General features: G+C 41.9%; 2 protein-coding genes across 3 annotated transcripts in view; one reads left to right on the forward strand and one right to left on the reverse strand.

Moving 5' to 3' along the window:
* The window catches only part of MTO1 (mitochondrial tRNA translation optimization 1), a 27247-nt gene extending 11637 nt beyond the window's left edge, over positions 1 to 15610 (forward strand). Inside the window, exons 8-13 of the mRNA XM_056534659.1 lie at positions 163 to 293; positions 7662 to 7866; positions 9997 to 10168; positions 12139 to 12257; positions 13559 to 13716; positions 15422 to 15610. Coding sequence (XP_056390634.1) covers positions 163 to 293; positions 7662 to 7866; positions 9997 to 10168; positions 12139 to 12257; positions 13559 to 13716; positions 15422 to 15586 — 950 coding nt within the window. The 3' untranslated portion in view covers positions 15587 to 15610. The remainder of the gene's footprint in view (positions 1 to 162; positions 294 to 7661; positions 7867 to 9996; positions 10169 to 12138; positions 12258 to 13558; positions 13717 to 15421) is intronic.
* Positions 1979 to 4996, reverse strand: LOC130284378 (uncharacterized). Of its 2 annotated transcripts, none has more exons than XM_056534660.1 (3): positions 4863 to 4996; positions 4577 to 4779; positions 1979 to 4286 (listed from the first exon to the last, which is right to left on the reverse strand). In XM_056534660.1, exons 2-3 carry the CDS (start codon positions 4670 to 4672, stop codon positions 2532 to 2534), a joined length of 1851 nt encoding a protein of 616 aa, XP_056390635.1. In that variant the 5' UTR covers positions 4673 to 4779; positions 4863 to 4996; the 3' UTR covers positions 1979 to 2531. The 2 variants fall into 2 exon arrangements, with proteins under 2 accessions (XP_056390635.1, XP_056390636.1); XM_056534661.1 differs by having other exon boundaries at positions 1979 to 2382; positions 4142 to 4286; positions 4577 to 4961.
* Positions 15611 to 19555: the final 3945 nt, after the last annotated feature.

A 19555-nucleotide genomic window follows, 5' to 3' on the forward strand; every position in this document is an offset into this window, starting at 1 on the left:
CCAGGTTTCCATAGAGTTATGGGCTCAACACACAATCGTTTCAACATACAATGGTCGTCCTGGGACGATTAATATTGTAACTTGAGGGACCGCTGTATAGTGTATTTTAGTGTTACCTGTGTTCTAGTGGTAAACTCTGACCCCTCTGTGTCACGGTCACAGGTTACGGAGTGCAGTACGACTTCCTAGACCCTCGACAACTTCGCTCCTCGCTGGAGACATTTCTAGTGCAAAGACTCTTTTTGGCCGGACAGATCAATGGCACCACTGGGTATGAAGAGGCGGCAGCACAGGTATAAAGCAGGGTGAGGGGGGGGGGGGGTAGGCCTGTACCGGATCATCAGTGACAAAAATCATCCCGTCCCATCCTGCATTACACAGACTACACAATGGTTTTTAAGAAGCACTCCGGGAATATTTTTTTAAAATATTTGCTTATATAGAGCAGCGCTGGTTATTATTAAAGAATAATGTAGAGGTTCTTGTGTATGCCTTGTGCTTACCTGTTTTAAGTGATGTTGCAGGCATGCGGTTTGGCTCCGTACTGATTGCAATTCAATCGTTGACATGATTTCCTAATGCATCCTACATTTACCATGAATCAAACTACACCAAAAAAAGAAGATACCAGTATACTGATTTGGATACAAAAATAGTGAATAAACTTTATTCAAGTGCATTATAAAATCATACATAAAATACAAGGTACTATACAGATGAAAGCTACAGAAAGAGGTAGTGATACTGAATCCACAATGGTAGACAGTACGGACGGCAGGGATACAGTCCACAGATGTCAAATTGCAACATGCCCATAAATAGTAGAAATAAATAATAAAACATACATATAATGAGTGTATAAGGCTGGTATATGTCCTCAAAGGGGCTATGAGTAAAGTGCAAGTAACTAATTGTGTAGCACCTAGCCCTGTTCAGAGGTCAGTCAGCAGCATTATATAATAACAAAGAGGAGAGCATGAAAGACAGCATAAAGTAACAAATACCTGCCATACACCAGTAAGGGGGATCACTTCCTGTACCCCAACGCGCGTTTCGCGTATGGGCTTCGTCAGGGGGCGTGTCTAGTGCTAAAGAGCGTCCCTATTTATAGTGGTCCTCCAAACATAATTGGTTAGGGTAAGGTTGAGGGGCAGCTATTACAGCCAATGGTGATGGGTGTATTACAAAATTGCCTACTTGTAGATGCGCATCAGTTCCGACAACCTAAGTGATAGGACAGATACCGCATGTGGCGCTGGTGCCCGCTGTCTCGGCGGGTGACGTCACTTCCTCCAGCGCCACATCCGGTCCGGCTCCCGATCACCTGACCCACACGTCATCGAGCCGAGATCACATGACCGATGCACCACAGCGTCCCATGGCGCATCATACCCATGAGATCCCACTACAGCTCGATGACAAATGAGTCAGCCGATCACGTGATGTGCACAACTCACGCGATCGTTGTCGGCGCCAGCCATATTACCAGGGAAGAGATCACTATAATGTCGATAGCTAATACGGTCACATGATAGTAGTCACATGACTAATGTAGCCAAACGATGTAAATAAAAGAATAGTGATAACAAGTAAATAGATAATAAATTAATAGTAATAAGAAAAAGGAAAGAGAAAGCATCACCAGTAAGTGAAAAAATCGGTGGAAGGTGCTCAATGTGCAAAAAACCAAACGTGATAATAGTGCAAAATCGATGAAAGTATATACTTACCAAATAGGATAATAGTAGTAAATATAATATTAGTCCCGTGAAAAATAAATAAATAAAAACACAGCTCATAGAAACATATGTAAACCCACAAATACAAACCATCAAAGTGATTAGAATAAAGATCAATATACATCATTACTGTGGAGAGATTATATATAAACAGTATGTAAAATAAAATAGGAATATATTTATATGTAAATAAATATATATATATATGTGGCCCCTGTGAGGGTATATATAAGACAGTTGATAATGTGCAGTAATGAACTATGCAAAAATTCATATTATAGTGCGTCAAAAGAAACATCATATATTTAAAAATTAAAAATAAAAACCATGATATGAGTGCATCTAAATCGATAAAGTGAAACGACTACCAAATCAGAATAATCCATAAAAGAAATTCAATAATTAAATAAATGTGTACAATCATGTGATAGTAAAATCACTATATAATTAATATAAATAGAGTGACCAATTTTAAGTTAATAATAATCATGATCTATTAATACATTATAAATCTCCCAGGTGTATGGCAGGAATTAAAAATTGCTTATTCATTCAAGTCTCAGTCACTGGTGAGCAACAAGAGGTAACGGTATGGCCATCCACACAGAAGTATTCAGCCCCTCAGACCACAAGACAAAACATCCTAAGGGTAAAGAGAATAGAAAAGAAAGGAAGGGAAAAAGAGATGAATAAGATTAAAATAATATTAAAATCAAAAGACAATAAAAAAACTCCAATCAAGGAGTAGACTAGACACAAAACGAAACGGAGTCAACTTATAAATATGCCTAGCTACAGAAATGGCGCAAAGCTAGCATGATCATTAAGGCCATCGGGGCGCAAAGTTTTCAACTTATATATCCATCTAGTCTCCATGCGGGCAAGCTGTATTTTCCAATCACCACCTCTAGTACCAATAAAGATACGATCAATCCCTCTTACCGAGAATCCGTGTGGGTCACTATCATGATATTGTTTAAAATGCCGTGGAATTGTTGTTAGTTTTGTGGTATCCATTTCTTCTTTGGCTGCCAAAATACCAAGTACGTGTTCTCGTGTACGTCTTCGAAGCTCTCTAGTCGTCATCCCCATGTATATGAGGCCACAGGGGCATGTTGCATGATATACCACCCCTATGGTATCGCATGAAATCCTGTGGGTAATGGTAAAAATGCTTGAGCCATTTGAATTAGGAAATACAGTATCAGTGCAAATATTGACACAGGCCTTGCATTTTCCACAGGGGGCACATCCCCATCTGGGTTTAGGTCTCTCAAAAGCAGGTTTCTGAACTATGGCTCGGTGATGACTTTGGACCAACATGTCCCGTAAGTTCGGTGACCATCGGAAGGTGATTGATGGTCTTGGAGGTAAGTATAGCTTGAGAATTGGATCTACCAGGAGAACCTCCCAGTATTTAGATAGAATATTCCGAAACTCAGGGACTTGTGCATGGTACCTAGAAATAAGTCTCACCTGGTTATCCCGTTTCTCGCGAGGCTTCGGTTGCAAAAGGGCATCTCTCTTGGTGTGCTTCGCTCTCAAATATGCTCTCCTGAGCCATTGTTCCTGATAGCCTCGTTCTCTGAATCTGTTAAACAGATCAAGGGCACATTTCTCAAAATCAGCTTCAGTGGAACATACTCTTCTCAACCTCAGGAATTGACCAATAGGTATACCTTTAATTAGGCTCGGTGGATGTGCTGATTGTGCATGCAGCAGAGAATTGGTTGCGGTTGGTTTTCGAAACAGATTGGATTGGACATATCCCTGGTCGTCCACACTGAAAGAGACATCAAGGAAATCCATATTACTACGGCCTGCCTTGTGAGTCAGTTTTATGTTAAGACTATTATTATTCAAGATCTGGATGAAAGTTTCCAATTCTGCCACACTTCCTTTCCAGATAAAAATTATATCATCGATATAACGTGCCCACAATTGTACTCGATCGATGAATTCAGGGGATTCGGTGAGGAAAATAGACCGCTCCCAAAATCCCAAAAAGAGATTGGCATAAGCTGGGGCGCAAGCCGCGCCCATAGCGGTCCCCCGCAATTGAAGATAAAAAACTTCTTTAAAAATAAAGAAGTTATGTGTCAGGGTAAAACTAAGAAGATCTGTGATGAACCTACTCAGATTATCATCCACTTCAGACATCATCAAGAAAGCTTGAACTGCTCTTAGACCATCAACGTGATGAATAGAAGTATAGAGTGACTCTACATCGCATGTTACAATAAGCATATCGCTGTCCATATGGATGTGTTCCATTCGCCTCAAAACATCCGTCGTATCCCTGAGATAGGACGGTAATGTTTCAACAATTTTTCTTAATACATGGTCTATTAATTTGCAGATTCTATCACAAAAATTGTTACATCCTGACACGATGGGCCTACCTGGTGGTGTAGTGGCATGCTTATGAATCTTTGGCAGTAAATAGAAGGTGGCAATCATCGGGTTGTCAATCCACAGAGAATCGTATTGTTTAGAGGTGATGATGTCCTCATCTTTCGCTTGATTCAAAATTTGCCGTAACTCAGCCTGAAATTTGGAAAGAGGGTTATATGTCAGCCGTTTATAGCATGATGTGTCTTTCAGTTGTTTGAACACTTCTTTTTCATATAGTTTGACAGGCCACAGCACAATGTTACCCCCCTTATCGGAGGGTTTAATTGTGATATCCTTCATATCTTTTAACTCTTGAATGGCCTGTCTCTCATCATGAGAATAATTATTGAAAGGAGCTGTAAATGATAGCTTTTCAATGTCCTTTGAAACCAATTGTACAAAAGTATCTACATTAGGGTAAGTAGCCAACAGAGGGAACTTACTTGATCTAGGATACAGTTGCGTGGGGAACCAGTCATCATTCTGTATTTCATTTTCACCCGATAAGTCCTCAAGAGCTTGAAGTGCAAGTAGTTCATCACGCGTGTCACAAATAGAGGCAGAGGTGGAGTTATGGAACATCTTTTTAAAAATCAGTTTTCGTGCAAAGAGCTGTACGTCTTTAAGAGCCTCAAACCTATCAACGCTGGTAGTAGGGGAAAAGGATAAACCATGATTTAGGACCACCATTTGAGCCTCCGACAACACCCGATCAGATAAATTTATTACCTTCATGGAATGTCGCTGATTATCATGATGAGTATTTCGTTCGTATCGTCTGCGAGAGGATGACCCGGAGGAGGTGTTCTTTTTGCTTCTGTGTGGTTGGACCCGTGATGATGTGGATGCAATAGATGAAGTGTCTGAGACTGTATCCCGAGAGGCCCGTGAAGAGACAGATTCACTCCTGGTTCTAGTATGAAATTTCCACTTATACACCTTTTTGGTTCTGGTAATCATTCACATCTCGTTGGAACTTACTCGACTTTTGGGATTGGATCTGTTTTTCCCAGAGCACAAAGGATTCCTCCATTTCTTTCAGGAATGTATCATATTCCTTCGATGATGTTATCTCCTGTATCTGCTTCATGGCTAAATCAATTTCACCCGACAGGGCATCCAAGGTCCTTGTGTTAAGATCAACAATCAGCTGGATAAAAGTCATTGCACTCTTATGACATACCTCCTCCCAAGCTTTCGAAAAGACCTCATCCTCTTTACCATACGCGGGGAAGGTTTGGATACGCAGCCCACGTGGAATAAGACCCCTGGATTTATACTGCTCAAGCGAACCATGAATCCTCTGGCTTTGCAGAGAGAGGGGGTGGAGTCTCATCCCTGCACCTGGTCATCTAATTAGGGTGCTGGAGGTCACTCAGGTGAACCCACTCATACGTGCGTTTGGGTCAGTTCACACTTCAGGCCTTATTTGCACAATTGTGGTAAAATATTTCACCATTTTTGGGAAAAATTACAGAAAAAAAAAAAAAAAAACAGTGTGTGAACAAAGCCTTAGGGGGAGGTGCATGACATTACAAAAACATTGCTCCAGAAATGTAAAGGGGTACTCCGGTTGAAAACTTTTATTTATTTATTTTTTTAAATCAACTGGTGCCAGAAAGTTAAACAGATTTGTAAATTACTTCTGTTAAAAAAAATAAATCTTAATCCTTCCAGTACTTATTAGCTGCTGTATACTACAGAGGAAATTCTTTACTTTTTGGATTTCTTTTCTGTCACAACCACAGTGCTCTCTGCTGACACCTCTGTCCATGTCAGGAACTGTCCAGAGTAGGAGAAAAAAATCACCATAAAAAAAAAACCTCTCCTGCTCTGGACAGTTCCTGACACAGACAGAGGTGTCAGCAGAGAGCACTGTGTTCGTGACAGAAAAGAAATCCCAAAAGAACAGAATTTCCTCTGTAGTATACAGCCGCTAATAAGTACTGGAAGGATTAAGAATTTTTAATAGAAGTCATTTTCAAATCTGTTTAACTTTCTGGCACAGGTTAATTTAAAAAAATAAAATAAAGTTTTCCACAGGACTACTCCTTTTTTTTTTAAAGGAGTACTGTGGTTCAGGACAACATATTCCTATCCAAATTATAGAGGTTAGTGTCTGATCGCGGGGGTCCGACTGCTGGTGCACAGTGCTCTCCCCAGGAATGGAGCACACCAACCCCCGCACGGAGCGCTAGTTGACACGCCCACTCCATGTATCTCTATGGGAGAAAGCAGCTGGATCAATCAAGTGCTGAGACCAAGGTAGGATGAGGGAATTTTATTACCCACAATGCAACGCGTTTCGTGGAAAATCCGCTTCCTCAGGCATCCGCAGGATGCCTGAGGAAGCGGATTTTCCACGAAACGCGTTGCATTGTGGGTAATAAAATTCCCTCATCCTACCTTGGTCTCCGCAGGATGCCTGAGGAAGCAGATTTTCCACAAAACGCGTTGCATTGTGGGTAATAAAATTCCCTCATCCTACCTTGGTCTCCGCAGGATGCCTGAGGAAGCAGATTTTCCACAAAACGCGTTGCATTGTGGGTAATAAAATTCCCTCATCCTACCTTGGTCTCCGCAGGATGCCCGAGGAAGCGGATTTTCCACGAAACGCGTTGCATTGTGGGTAATAAAATTCCCTCATCCTACCTTGGTCTCCGCAGGATGCCTGAGGAAGCGGATTTCCCGCGAAACGCGTTGCATTGTGGGTAATAAAATTCCCTCATCCTACCTTGGTCTCCGCAGGATGCCTGAGGAAGCAGATTTTCCACGAAACGCGTTGCATTGTGGGTAATAAAATTCCCTCATCCTACCTTGGCCTCCGCAGGATGCCTGAGGAAGCGGATTTCCCGCGAAGCGGGTTGCATTGTGGGTAATAAAATTCCCTCATCCTACCTTGGCCTCCGCAGGATGCCTGAAAAAGCGGATTTTCTGCGAAACGCGTTGCATTGTGGGTAATAAAATTCCCTTATCCCACCTTTTGGTCTCAGCGCCTGATTGATCCAGCTGTTTGTAGAGGAGTTATCTTGGCTTTATGCTGTTTATTGGTGTGGAGTGGCTGCAGAGACCTACCACTATATACACCCTACCCCATTGTTGTCCTTGGTCAGAGTACATCTAGCCTTGGTAGTTCACATTCAGCGTTACCGTTTATCCTAAGGTATTACACTATGGAGCGCATCCTGTTGTTTTTTTATCTCTCTATGGGAGAGATACATGCAAACTAGCATCAATCCTCCTGATGAAATGTACAAAGCTGAAATACGCCGCAGGAATTACACTTCGGATGCGGTATGTGTGACCCTACCATAAAGAGATATTCCAGTATCTAAAGATACAACCATATGCAGCATAAAGTATTTACAACAATAGTACAGCTTAGTAGCCCCCATAGTTCCTGTTAGCCAACACAACTGTCCCAACATGTTTCCACCCCTCAGGGTTCATCAGGGGACTATAAACCTAACCTGTTTGTATGAAATCTTGATTTCAGAATAAGTGTATTTCTATATTGTGTCTTTCCAGGGAATCATTGCAGGAATAAACGCGGCTCTCAGGTCTAAGGGTCGTCCGGCCTTCACCGTGAGCCGCACAGAGGGATACATCGGCGTCCTTATTGATGACCTGACCACGCAAGGCACTCGAGAACCGTACCGCATGTTCACCAGCCGCGCTGAGTACCGCATGACTCTAAGACCGGACAACGCGGATGCGCGACTCTCGCTAAGGGGTGAGGAGACGGAATGTGATACCCTTCCCATGAAGAATCCCAAATGATTTAAAGGATAACTTCAAATAACTGGCTCCAGAAAGTTAAACAGATTTGTAAATGACTTCTATTAAAAAATCTTAATCCTTGCAATAATTATCAGCTGCTGAAGTTGAGTTGTTTGTTTCTGTCAAACAACAGTGCTCTCTGCTGACATCTCTGCTTGTCTCGGGAACTGCACAGAGTAGAAGAGGTTTGCTATGGGGATTTGCTTCTACTCTGGAAAGTTCCCGAGACAGGTGTCATCAGAGAGCACTTAGACAGAAAAGAACAACTCAACTTCAGCAGCTCATAAGTACTGAAAGGATTAAGATTTTTTAATAGAAGTAATTTACAAATCTGTTTAATTTTCTGGAGCCAGTTGATAGCCAGTTGATATCCATTTTCCTGGATAACCCCTTTAACCATTTCTGCTTGCTGTCAGTGAATGGTAACGTCCTGATCTAATGCAATCCTATGTGAACTAAAGACATCAGCAGCACTAATCTATCCTAAACTTGTCAGTGCAGGTGAAATGTATCATCTGTTGCAAAACTTCCACTCCCATATGATGGGAGTTGTAGTTTTGCAACAGCTGGAGAGCCATAGGATGGGAAACAATGATCTACAACAGTGTTTCCCAACCTGCATGCTTCCGGCTGTTGCAAAACTACAGTTTTGCAACAGCTGGAGGCACACCAGTTGGGAAACACCGCTCTGGAGTCAGAGGATTTTCTAAACTTGATACACTTGTAGCAAACGATCGTCTGGCTGTCCAGGTATATGCTGGGAGTTGTAGGTTTGTAACGCTGGAGGCACACCGGTTGAGAAACACTGCTCTGGAATCAACAAAGTGTTTAAAGGGGTACTCCGGTGGAAAACTTTTTTTTTTTTTTTTTTTACTGGTGCCAGAAAGTTAAACAGATTTGTAAATTACTTCTATTAAAAAATCTTTACCCTTCCAGTACTTATTAGCAGCTGTATACTACAGAGGAAATTCTATTATTTTTGAATTTCTTTTTTGTCTTGTCCACAGTGCTCTCTGCTGACACCTGATGCCCGTGTCAGAAACTGTCCAGAGCAGGAGAAAATCCCCATAGCAAACCTATGCTGCTCTGGACAGTTCCTGACACAGACAGAGGTGTCAGCAGAGAGCACTGTGGACAAGACAAAAAGAAATTCAAAAAGAAAATAATTTCCTCTGTAGCATACAGCTGCTATTAGGTACTGAAAGGATTAATATTTTTAAATCTAAGTAATTTACAAATCTGTTTAACTTTCTGGCACCAGTTCATTAAAAATTAATTTAATTTAAAATTAAAAATTTTATTAAAAATTTCCACCGGAGTACCCCTTTTAATAAACGTGATACAATTGTAGCAAACTATCGTCTATTAGAAGGATTAGGACTATGCAGTGTCTTAAGGCTCTAGATTTAGTGTACCTGTCATTTAGAAACACTAGAGCAGTGTTTCCCAAGCAAGGTGCTTCTAGCTGTTGCAAAACTACAACTCCCAGCATGCCCGGACAGCCAAAGGCTGTCCGGGCATGCTGAGAGTTGTAGTTTTGCAACATCTGGAGGCACCCTGGTTGGGAAACCCTGCACTAGAGAGACAAAAGACATATATCAAACGTTCTGATTGGTCGAGGTCTCAATTCTGGGACCCCTACTGATCAGGAGCATGAGCGGGGAGAAGCCCGCAGCAGCATGCTTCACTGTGCGGCTTGCCGCCATCTCATAAACTGGGGCCGGAGGATGGATAACACTCATCTGCTCGTTCTCCTAATCGGTGGGGACACTGAGACCCCGACCAATCAGAACTTTTGGCATGTCTCTGATATTTTAAGTTTTTTTAATTATTTTTAATTTATATAATTTTTTTTTTTTTTTTAATGTAGGTACACTTTAAACAAGAATGCTCATCCATTCACTGACAGCAAGCAGATATTTTATCTTGAATTGAGCACAAACTATATTAGAAAATTAGTAAATTTTTCTTACAATCCTCCTGTCTCTATAGATGCGGGACCATAAGGGGTTATCGTCTTGGTATTTTGGATTGGCCGCACTTTGAATGTCCGATCGTAATCTTTACGTTTTTGCCTTTTCAGGCTATGAAGAGGCGGGCTGCGTGTCTCAGGAGAGGTACGAGCGGGCGCGTGCCACCAAAAAGGCTCTGGAGGACGGGCTCTCTGCTCTCCGCTCCCTCCAGCTTCCGTCTGCCAAGTGGCAGCAGCTGATTCCGGAGGCGCACATCAGCAGCGCCCGGGTGAGCACCCTCAGGTACGCCGCGCAGTACAAGTCGCCATCTTGTGATTTAGCAAGTAGAACTCAACAGCACTAAGAGCAGTGTGGCCCAACCACGGTGCCTCCAGCTGTTGCAAAACTACAACTCCCAGCATGCCCGGACATTTGAAGGCTGGGAATTGTAGTTTTGCAACAGTTGACGGCACCTTGGTTGGGAAACGTTGATCTAAGCACAACTTTTCGCCAACGAATTTGGTTTGTGCCAAATAGATTAACTCCTCTCTTACTCCAGCTTTTCCCAACCAGGGTGCCTCCAGCTGTTGCAAAACTACAACTCCCAACATGCCCGGACAGCCGAAGGCTGTCTGGGCATGCTGGGAGTTGTAGTTTTGCAACAGCTGGAGGCACTCTGGTTGGGAAACACTGCTTTAGGGATTGACAATCTTGGCATGCTGGGAGTTGTAGTTTTCAACAACTGGAGACCGCTTGTTGGGAAACGCTGGCTTAGATTGACAAGCTCAGGACAGGGATTCGGTGTCACATGACCCAATACAGATCATCCCCAAAAATAAAACAAAAAATCCCCAAGTCTTTGAGTCATTTCCATGTGTCCCATTATTCTCAGCAGTTTCTGAGAAAGCTGAGTGACAACCAGTATGGCCGTCATCACACGGGTATTCCCCCAGCTTTCCTGGGACTACTGAATGCCACCACATAGTATAACTAGATAACTAAGCAAGTTCACCATTAAAGGGGTGCTCCTGTGGAAAACATATATTATTATTATTATTATTATTATTATTATTTTTATATATATTTATATATTATTATTATTATTCAAATATATATATATTATTTATATATATATATATATATATATATATATATATATATATATATATATATATAATTATTTTTTATATATATTTATTATTATTATTAATAATAATTTATACATTTTTTATTTTTTTAAATCAACTGGTGCCAGAAAATTAAACAGATTTGTAAATGACTTCAATTAAAAAAATCTTTACACTTCCAGTACTTTTTAGCAGCTGTATGCTACAGAGGAAGTTCTTTTCTTTTTTAATTTCTTTTTTGTCTTGTCCACAGTGCTCTCTGCTGACACCTGATGCCCGTATCAGGAACTGTCCAGGGCAGGAGAAAATCCCCATAGCAAACCTATGCTGCTCTGGACAGTTCCTGACACGGACAGAGGTGTCAGCAGAGAGCACCGTGGACAAGACAAAAAAAGAAATTCAAAAAGAAAATAATTTCCTCTGAAGCATACAGCAGCTAATAAGTACTGGAAGGATTAAGATTTTTTTAATAGAAGTAATTTACAAATCTGTTTAACTTTCTGGCAGCAGTTGATTAAAAAAAATAAAATTAAAACTGGAGTACCCCTTTAAGCCTTTGGCCGTCCGGGCATGCTGGAAGTTGTAGTTTTACAACAGATGGAAGAACCCTGGTTGGGCAACACTGCATTATATTCACATATATATATATATATTAATTTTTTTCATATATAAATATATAATATACATTAATATATATTTATATATGGAAAAAAATTATGATAAAAAATTTTATATATTTTTTTTATCATTATTATAATTTTTTTCATATATAAATATATATTTATATTATCATAATAACGATAAAAAAATTATATATAATTTTTTATCATAATTTTTTTCCATATATAAATATATATTAATGTATATTATATATTTATATATGAAAAAAATTTATAATGATAAAAAATTATATATATATATTTTTTTATTAATTATTATATATTTCATATATAAATATATTAATAAATAAATATAAATATATATTCATATATAAAAAAATTAAAAAAAATATATACACACACTAAGTATTCATACAGTATGAGCCTGTGTCCAGGATGTGAGCAGAATACATGGTCAGGACATGAAGCCTATGACTATGTAGGGCCTCAGGGATGTCTAACACATTGTAATCGCCTATACTTCTAGTGGTGTGGAAATGCTGCGCTATGAAGGGGTGGAGGTCCAGACCCTCTCCAGGCTGTTCCCGGAGCCCCTGCAGAGATTTTGTGAAAGGCGCGATATAGCTCAACGCTTAAAGATAGAAGGTAAATCCAGTCGGTCGAGGGAGGTTCTGCCAATGTGCTGGGTTTTTGTTGTGTTCTTCTAAAGCATAGCCCCGATGTTGGTCCGGCGGCAGGACACCTGTTTAAATCTCCTGGCAACTTTGTAGCCAGAGTCTTTCCTGGCGCTAAAGTGATTAGGATACGGATTTCCCAGAAGTCCCATGTAAGTCTAAAGGACTTCTGGAAATCTGTTCCCTGATCTCCTTAGTCTTAGCCAAGTCTTGGGATAGGAAGTTACCAGGAGATTTAAACAGGTGTCCTGCCGACAGAGTTACGGTTCTGCTTTAAACAATGTTTTGTTAAAGGGGTACTCCGGTGGAAAACTTTTTTTCTTTTTTTAATCAACTGGTGCCAGAAAGTTAAACAGATTTGTAAATTACTTCTATTAAAAAAAATCTTAATCCTTCCAGTACTTATTAGATGATGAAAACTACAGAGGAAATTATAATTTTTTTTTTGGAACACAGTGCTCTCTGCTGACATCTCTGTCCATTTCAAGAACTGTCCAAAGTAGGAGAAAATCCCCATAGCAAACATATGCTGCCCTGGACAGTTCCTAAAATGGACAGAGATGTCAGCAGAGAGCACTGTGATCATGATGTCAGCAGAGAGCCCTGTGTTCCAAAAAGAAAATAATTTCCTATGTAGTATTCTGCAGCTAATAAGTACTGGAAGGATTAAAAAAATTTAATAGAAGTAATTTACAAATCTGTTTAACTTTCTGGCACCAGTTTATTTAAAAAATAATAATAATGATGATTTCCACCGGAGTACCCCTTTAATGTTAGTTCTACCACTTTTTAATATACTTTGTTCCTACTCCGGATATTTTTAACCCCTCGAGCAGTGTATCCCAACCAGGGTGCCTCCAGCTGTTGCAAAACGAGAACTCCCAGCATGCCTGGACAGCCAAAGGCTGCCCGGGCATGATGGGAGTTCTCGTTTTGCAACATCTGGAGGCACCCTGGTTGGGAAACACAGTCCGTGACAGTGAAGTTTGGACGCATCGGACCCTTTTCAATGCAAAAAAAAAAATATTGATTTGTCCCCTTTTACCATAGAAATAAATGAACATTTAAAAAAACCAAATGTATAAAAAAAAAAAACATTTGGTATATTGCCACATGTGGAAATGTTAAAATATAACATTTACCGTATGATCCCATACAGTAAATTGCTAAATTAAAGTATCGGTAATCTTCTCTGGACAGACAGAAATCTAAGTGTCTCTTCCCCGGGATGTACTCAGTATTCAAGAAGACATATCGGATTTTATGTTTCAGCTTCGTATGAATTGTACGTCACATTCCAGCAGAAAGAGATCGCTGAAGTGCAGAGAGATGAGTCTTTAATATTACCGGAGAACCTGGACTACATGAGCCTCGATGTCGCTTTATCAAACGAAGTCCGGGAGAAACTATCGCTGAGTCGCCCTGAGACGGTATGATTTATATATGCTGGGCTATAATACAAAAATATAACCGCTATAATACTGCCCCTATATACAAGAATATAACTACTATAATACTTCTCCTAAATACAAGAAAATAAGTACTATAATACTGCTCCTATATACAAGAATATAACTACTATAATACTGCTCCTATATACAAGAATATAACTACTATAATACTTCTCCTAAATACAAGAAAATAACTACTATAATACTGCCCCTATACACAAGAATATAACTACTATAATACTGCCCCTATATACAAGGATATAACTACTATAATACTGCCTCCTATATACAAGAATATAACTACTATAATACTGCCCCTATACACAAGAATATAACTACTATAATACTGCTCCTATATACAAGAATATAACTACTATAATACTTCTCCTAAATACAAGAAAATAAGTACTATAATACTGCCCCTATACACAAGAATATAACTACTATAATACTGCTCCTATATACAAGAATATAACTACTATAATACTGCTCCTATATACAAGAATATAACTACTATAATACTGCTCCTATATACAAGAATATAACTACTATAATACTGCTCCTATATACAAGAATATAACTACTATAATACTGCCTCCTATATACAAGAATATATCTACTATAATACTGCTCCTATATACAAGAATATAACTACTATAATACTGCCTCCTATATACAAGAATATAACTTCTATAATACTGTCTCCTATATACAAGAATATAACTTCTATAATACTGTCTCCTATATACAAGAATATATCTACTATAATACTGCCTCCTATATACAAGAATATAACTACTATAATACTGCCTCCTATATACAAGAATATAACTACTATAATACTGCCTCCTATATACAAGAATATAACTACTATAATACTGCTCCTATATACAAGAATAGAACTACTATAATACTGCTCCTGTATACAAGAATAGAACTACTATAATACTGCTCCTATATACAAGAATAGAACTACTATAATACTGCTCCTATATACAAGAATAGAACTACTATAATACTGCTCCTATATACAAGAATAGAACTACTATAATACTGCCTCCTATATACAAGAATAGAACTACTATAATACTGCCTCCTATATACAAGAATAGAACTACTATAATACTGCCTCCTATATACAAGAATAGAACTACTATAATACTGCCTCCTATATACAAGAATAGAACTACTATAATACTGCCTCCTATATACAAGAATAGAACTACTATAATACTGCCTCCTATATACAAGAATATAACTACTATAATACTGCTCCTATATACAAGAATATAACTACTATAATACTGCCTCCTATATACAAGAATATAACTACTATAATACTGCCTCCTATATACAAGAATATAACTACTATAATACTGCCTCCTATATACAAGAATATAACTACTATAATACTGCTCCTATATACAAGAATATAACTACTATAATACTGCCTCCTATATACAAGAATATAACTACTATAATACTGTTCCTATATACAAGAATATAACTACTATAATACTACCTCCTATATACAAGAATATAACTACTATAATACTGCTCCTATATACAAGAATATAACTACTATAATACTGCTCCTATATACAAGAATATAACTACTATAATACTGCCTCCTATATACAAGAATATAACTACTATAATATAATATTTTCTGTATTTTCCATAGATTGGCGCTGCTGTTCGTATCCCCGGGGTGACACCGGCCGCTGTCCTGAATCTATTGAGATATGTTAAATCCAGCACCCGGTCCTCGGAGGCCAGTAAAGGACTGTACAGGTCCAGGGCTGGGGATGACCCTGAGAGCCGGACTCTGAGCCAACACACACTGTAGGATATGGCGGTAGCCTCCGCTGCTGTTACATATATGGGGATTAGTATATGGCGGTAGCCTCCGCTGCTGTTACATATATGGGGATTAGTATATGGTGGTAGCCTCCGCTGCTGTTACATATATGGGGATTAGTATATGGCGGTAGCCTCCGCTGCTGTTACATATATGGGGATTAGTATATGGCGGTAGCCTCCGCTGCTGTTACATATATGGGGATTGGTCTCCAGTGATGTCTTGGACTTGTCCTTTACCATGAAGCATCTAAAAGAACTCCGACCCTCTATGTCCAGGAATGACGGGTGACCACCCACGTGACTGACCAACAGTACAGCCCCCCCAGCTCTTCTACAGTCCTGCCTCCAGCCGCTGCTGTACTGTTACATAACCTGAAGGGGGCGCTCTGTAATGTGCATCTCATTGTGGTTTTATTCTATCTTTTCTTATAAAAGTTATCTAAATCAGTGGTCTTCAAACTGCGGCCCTCCAGATGTTGCAAAACTACAACTCCCAGCATGCCCGGACAGCCATCGGCTGTCCGGGCATGCTGGGAATTGTAGTTTTGCAACTAGATGAGCTTTTTTATAGCAGTAGTTATATTTATATATTAACGACTGCTCCTATATGACATCAGTGTGTGGAAGGTTCTGGAAGGTCGCTATAGCCGCTTCTTTTATTTTTTATTTAACAAATAAACATAGCATTTATATTGTCGTAATAAAACGTGATGGCTTTACCACAGGGGGCGCTGTGGGGGGTCACTGCATGTAGACGTGGGAGTCAAGTAACATATAAGCTACGTGATGTGATCCCGGACGACACTTGGTCACCGCTCTCCTGCAATATTCTATCTATACAGGAAGGATCTTCTCCGTGCTGGTGGCGATTATAAGGAATTATACTAGAGAACTGCATGGGGTTAATATCAATGCACTTTAAGGGGTTAAGTCATCAGTTCTGGCTCAGGGATCCATTCACTTAACTAAGATCCTCTCAGTGACCTATCCACATCATTCAGATCATTACAGAGATCCCTTCCCATGACACATCTCCTGAGAGATCCCTTCACATCACTCATCTCCTCAGGGATCCCTTCACATAACTCAGATCCTCTTAGTGACCTATCCACATCACAGAGATCCCTATAAATCACACATCTCCTTAGGAATCTGTCCACATGACACATCTCATTGATCTCCCCACATCGCACATGTCCTTGGGGATCTCCCCACATCGCACATGTCCTCGGGGATCTCCCCACATCGCACATGTCCTCAGGGATCGCCCCATATCACCTCGGGGATCTCCCCACATCGCACATCTCAGGGATCTCCCCACATCGCACATCTCCTCGGGGATCTCCCCACATCACCTCAGGGATCTCTCCACATCGCACATGTCCTCAGGGATCTCTCCACATCGCACATGTCCTCAGGGATCTCTCCACATCGCACATGTCCTCAGGGATCTCTCCACATCGCACATGTCCTCAGGGATCTCTCCACATCGCACATGTCCTCAGGGATCTCTCCACATCGCACATGTCCTCAGGGATCTCTCCACATCGCACATGTCCTCAGGGATCTCTCCACATCGCACATGTCCTCAGGGATCTCTCCACATCGCACATGTCCTCAGGGATCTCCCCACATCGCACATGTCCTCAGGGATCGCCCCATATCACCTCGGGGATCTCCCCACATCGCACATCTCAGGGATCTCCCCACATCACACATCTCCTCGGGGATCTCCCCACATCACCTCAGGGATCTCTCCACATCGCACATGTCCTCAGGGATCTCTCCACATCGCACATGTCCTCAGGGATCTCTCCACATCGCACATGTCCTCCAGGATCTCTCCACATCGCACATGTCCTCAGGGATCTCTCCAGATCGCACATGTCCTCAGGGATCTCTCCACATCGCACATGTCCTCAGGGATCTCTCCACATCGCACATGTCCTCAGGGATCTCTCCACATCGCACATGTCCTCAGGGATCTCTCCACATCGCACATGTCCTCAGGGATCTCTCCACATCGCACATGTCCTCCGGGATCTCTCCACATCGCACATCTCCGGGATCTCTCCACATCGCACATGTCCTCAGGGATCTCTCCACATCGCACATGTCCTCAGGGATCTCCCCACATCGCACATGTCCTCAGGGATCGCCCCATATCACCTCGGGGATCTCCCCACATCGCACATCTCAGGGATCTCCCCACATCACACATCTCCTCGGGGATCTCCCCACATCACCTCAGGGATCTCTCCACATCGCACATGTCCTCAGGGATCTCTCCACATCGCACATGTCCTCCAGGATCTCTCCACATCGCACATGTCCTCAGGGATCTCTCCAGATCGCACATGTCCTCAGGGATCTCTCCACATCGCACATGTCCTCAGGGATCTCTCCACATCGCACATGTCCTCAGGGATCTCTCCACATCGCACATGTCCTCAGGGATCTCTCCACATCGCACATGTCCTCAGGGATCTCTCCACATCGCACATGTCCTCAGGGATCTCTCCACATCGCACATGTCCTCAGGGATCTCTCCACATCGCACATGTCCTCTGGGATCTCTCCACATCGCACATCTCCTCCGGGATCTCTCCACATCGCACATGTCCTCAGGGATCTCTCCACATCGCACATGTCCTCAGGGATCTCCCCACATCGCACATGTCCTCAGGGATCGCCCCATATCACCTCGGGTATCTCCCCACATCGCACATCTCAGGGATCTCCCCACATCACACATCTCCTCGGGGATCTCCCCACATCACCTCAGGGATCTCTCCACATCGCACATGTCCTCAGGGATCTCTCCACATCGCACATGTCCTCAGGGATCTCTCCACATCGCACATGTCCTCAGGGATCTCTCCACATCGCACATGTCCTCAGGGATCTCTCCACATCGCACATGTCCTCAGGGATCTCTCCACATCGCACATGTCCTCAGGGATCTCTCCACATCGCACATGTCCTCCGGGATCTCTCCACATCGCACATCTCCTCAGGGATCTCTCCACATAGCACATCTCCTCAGGGATCTCTCCACATAGCACATCTCCTCAGGGATCTCTCCACATCGCACAGATCCTCTCGGGGATCTCTCCACATTGCACATCTCTTCAGTAATCTCTCCACATCACACATCTCCTCAGGGATCCCTGAGAGGATCTGTGTGATGTGGAGAGATCCCCGAGAGGATCTGTGTGATGTGGAAAGATCGCTGAGGCGATGTGTGATGTGGAGGGATCCCTGAGGAGATGTGTGATGTGGAGGGATCCCTGAGGATCTTTGTGATGTGGAGAGATCCCTGAGATGTGTGATGTGGAGAGATTCTTGAAGAGATGTGTGATGTGGAGAGATCCCCGAGATGTGCGATGTGGAGAGATCCCCAAGAGAATCTGTGTGATGTGGAGAGATCCCTGAGATGTGGAGAGATCCCCGAGATGTGCGATGTGGAGAGATCCCCGAGATGTGTGATGTGGAGAGATCCCTGAGAGGATCTGTGTGATGTGGAGAGATCCCTGAGAGGATCTGTGTGATGTGGAGAGATCCCCGAGATGTGTGATGTGGAGAGATCCCTGAGAGGATCTGTGTGATGTGGAGAGATCCCCGAGATGTGTGATGTGGAGAGATCCCTGAGAGGATCTGTGTGATGTGAAGAGATTCCCGAGGAGATGTGTGATAAGGAGAGATCCCTAAGGATCTGTGATGTGAAGAGATCCCCGAGATGTGCGATGTGGAGAGATCCCTAAGGATCTGTGATGTGAAGAGATCTCTTCACACACTACTCCAGCCAATAGCACTCCATTACTGGCCGCCCTGCGGTGACGTCATTAAGTCACCGCCTTTTTTACCGCCGATATTTCGCCAATCAGCGACGACCCCCGCCTCAGCCAATCAGCGCGCAACCGGGGCGTGTCCTCCTCCCTTCCCCGATGACTCC

Source organism: Hyla sarda, chromosome 8, assembly GCF_029499605.1.
Source record: "Hyla sarda isolate aHylSar1 chromosome 8, aHylSar1.hap1, whole genome shotgun sequence".
NCBI classification, from domain to species: Eukaryota; Metazoa; Chordata; class Amphibia; order Anura; family Hylidae; genus Hyla; species Hyla sarda.

What these genes read in the sequence shown, in the direction of transcription:
- LOC130284378 (XM_056534660.1), bottom strand. Translation starts at nt 4,672, where the DNA reads ATGAACTACTTGCACTTCAAGCTCTTGAGGACTTATCGGGTGAAAATG. An exon ending in GCAACTGTATCCTAGATCAA is followed by an intron (nt 4,287 to 4,576) that starts GTAAGTTCCCTC and finishes TCCAAATTTCAG; the next exon opens with GCTGAGTTACGGCAAATTTT.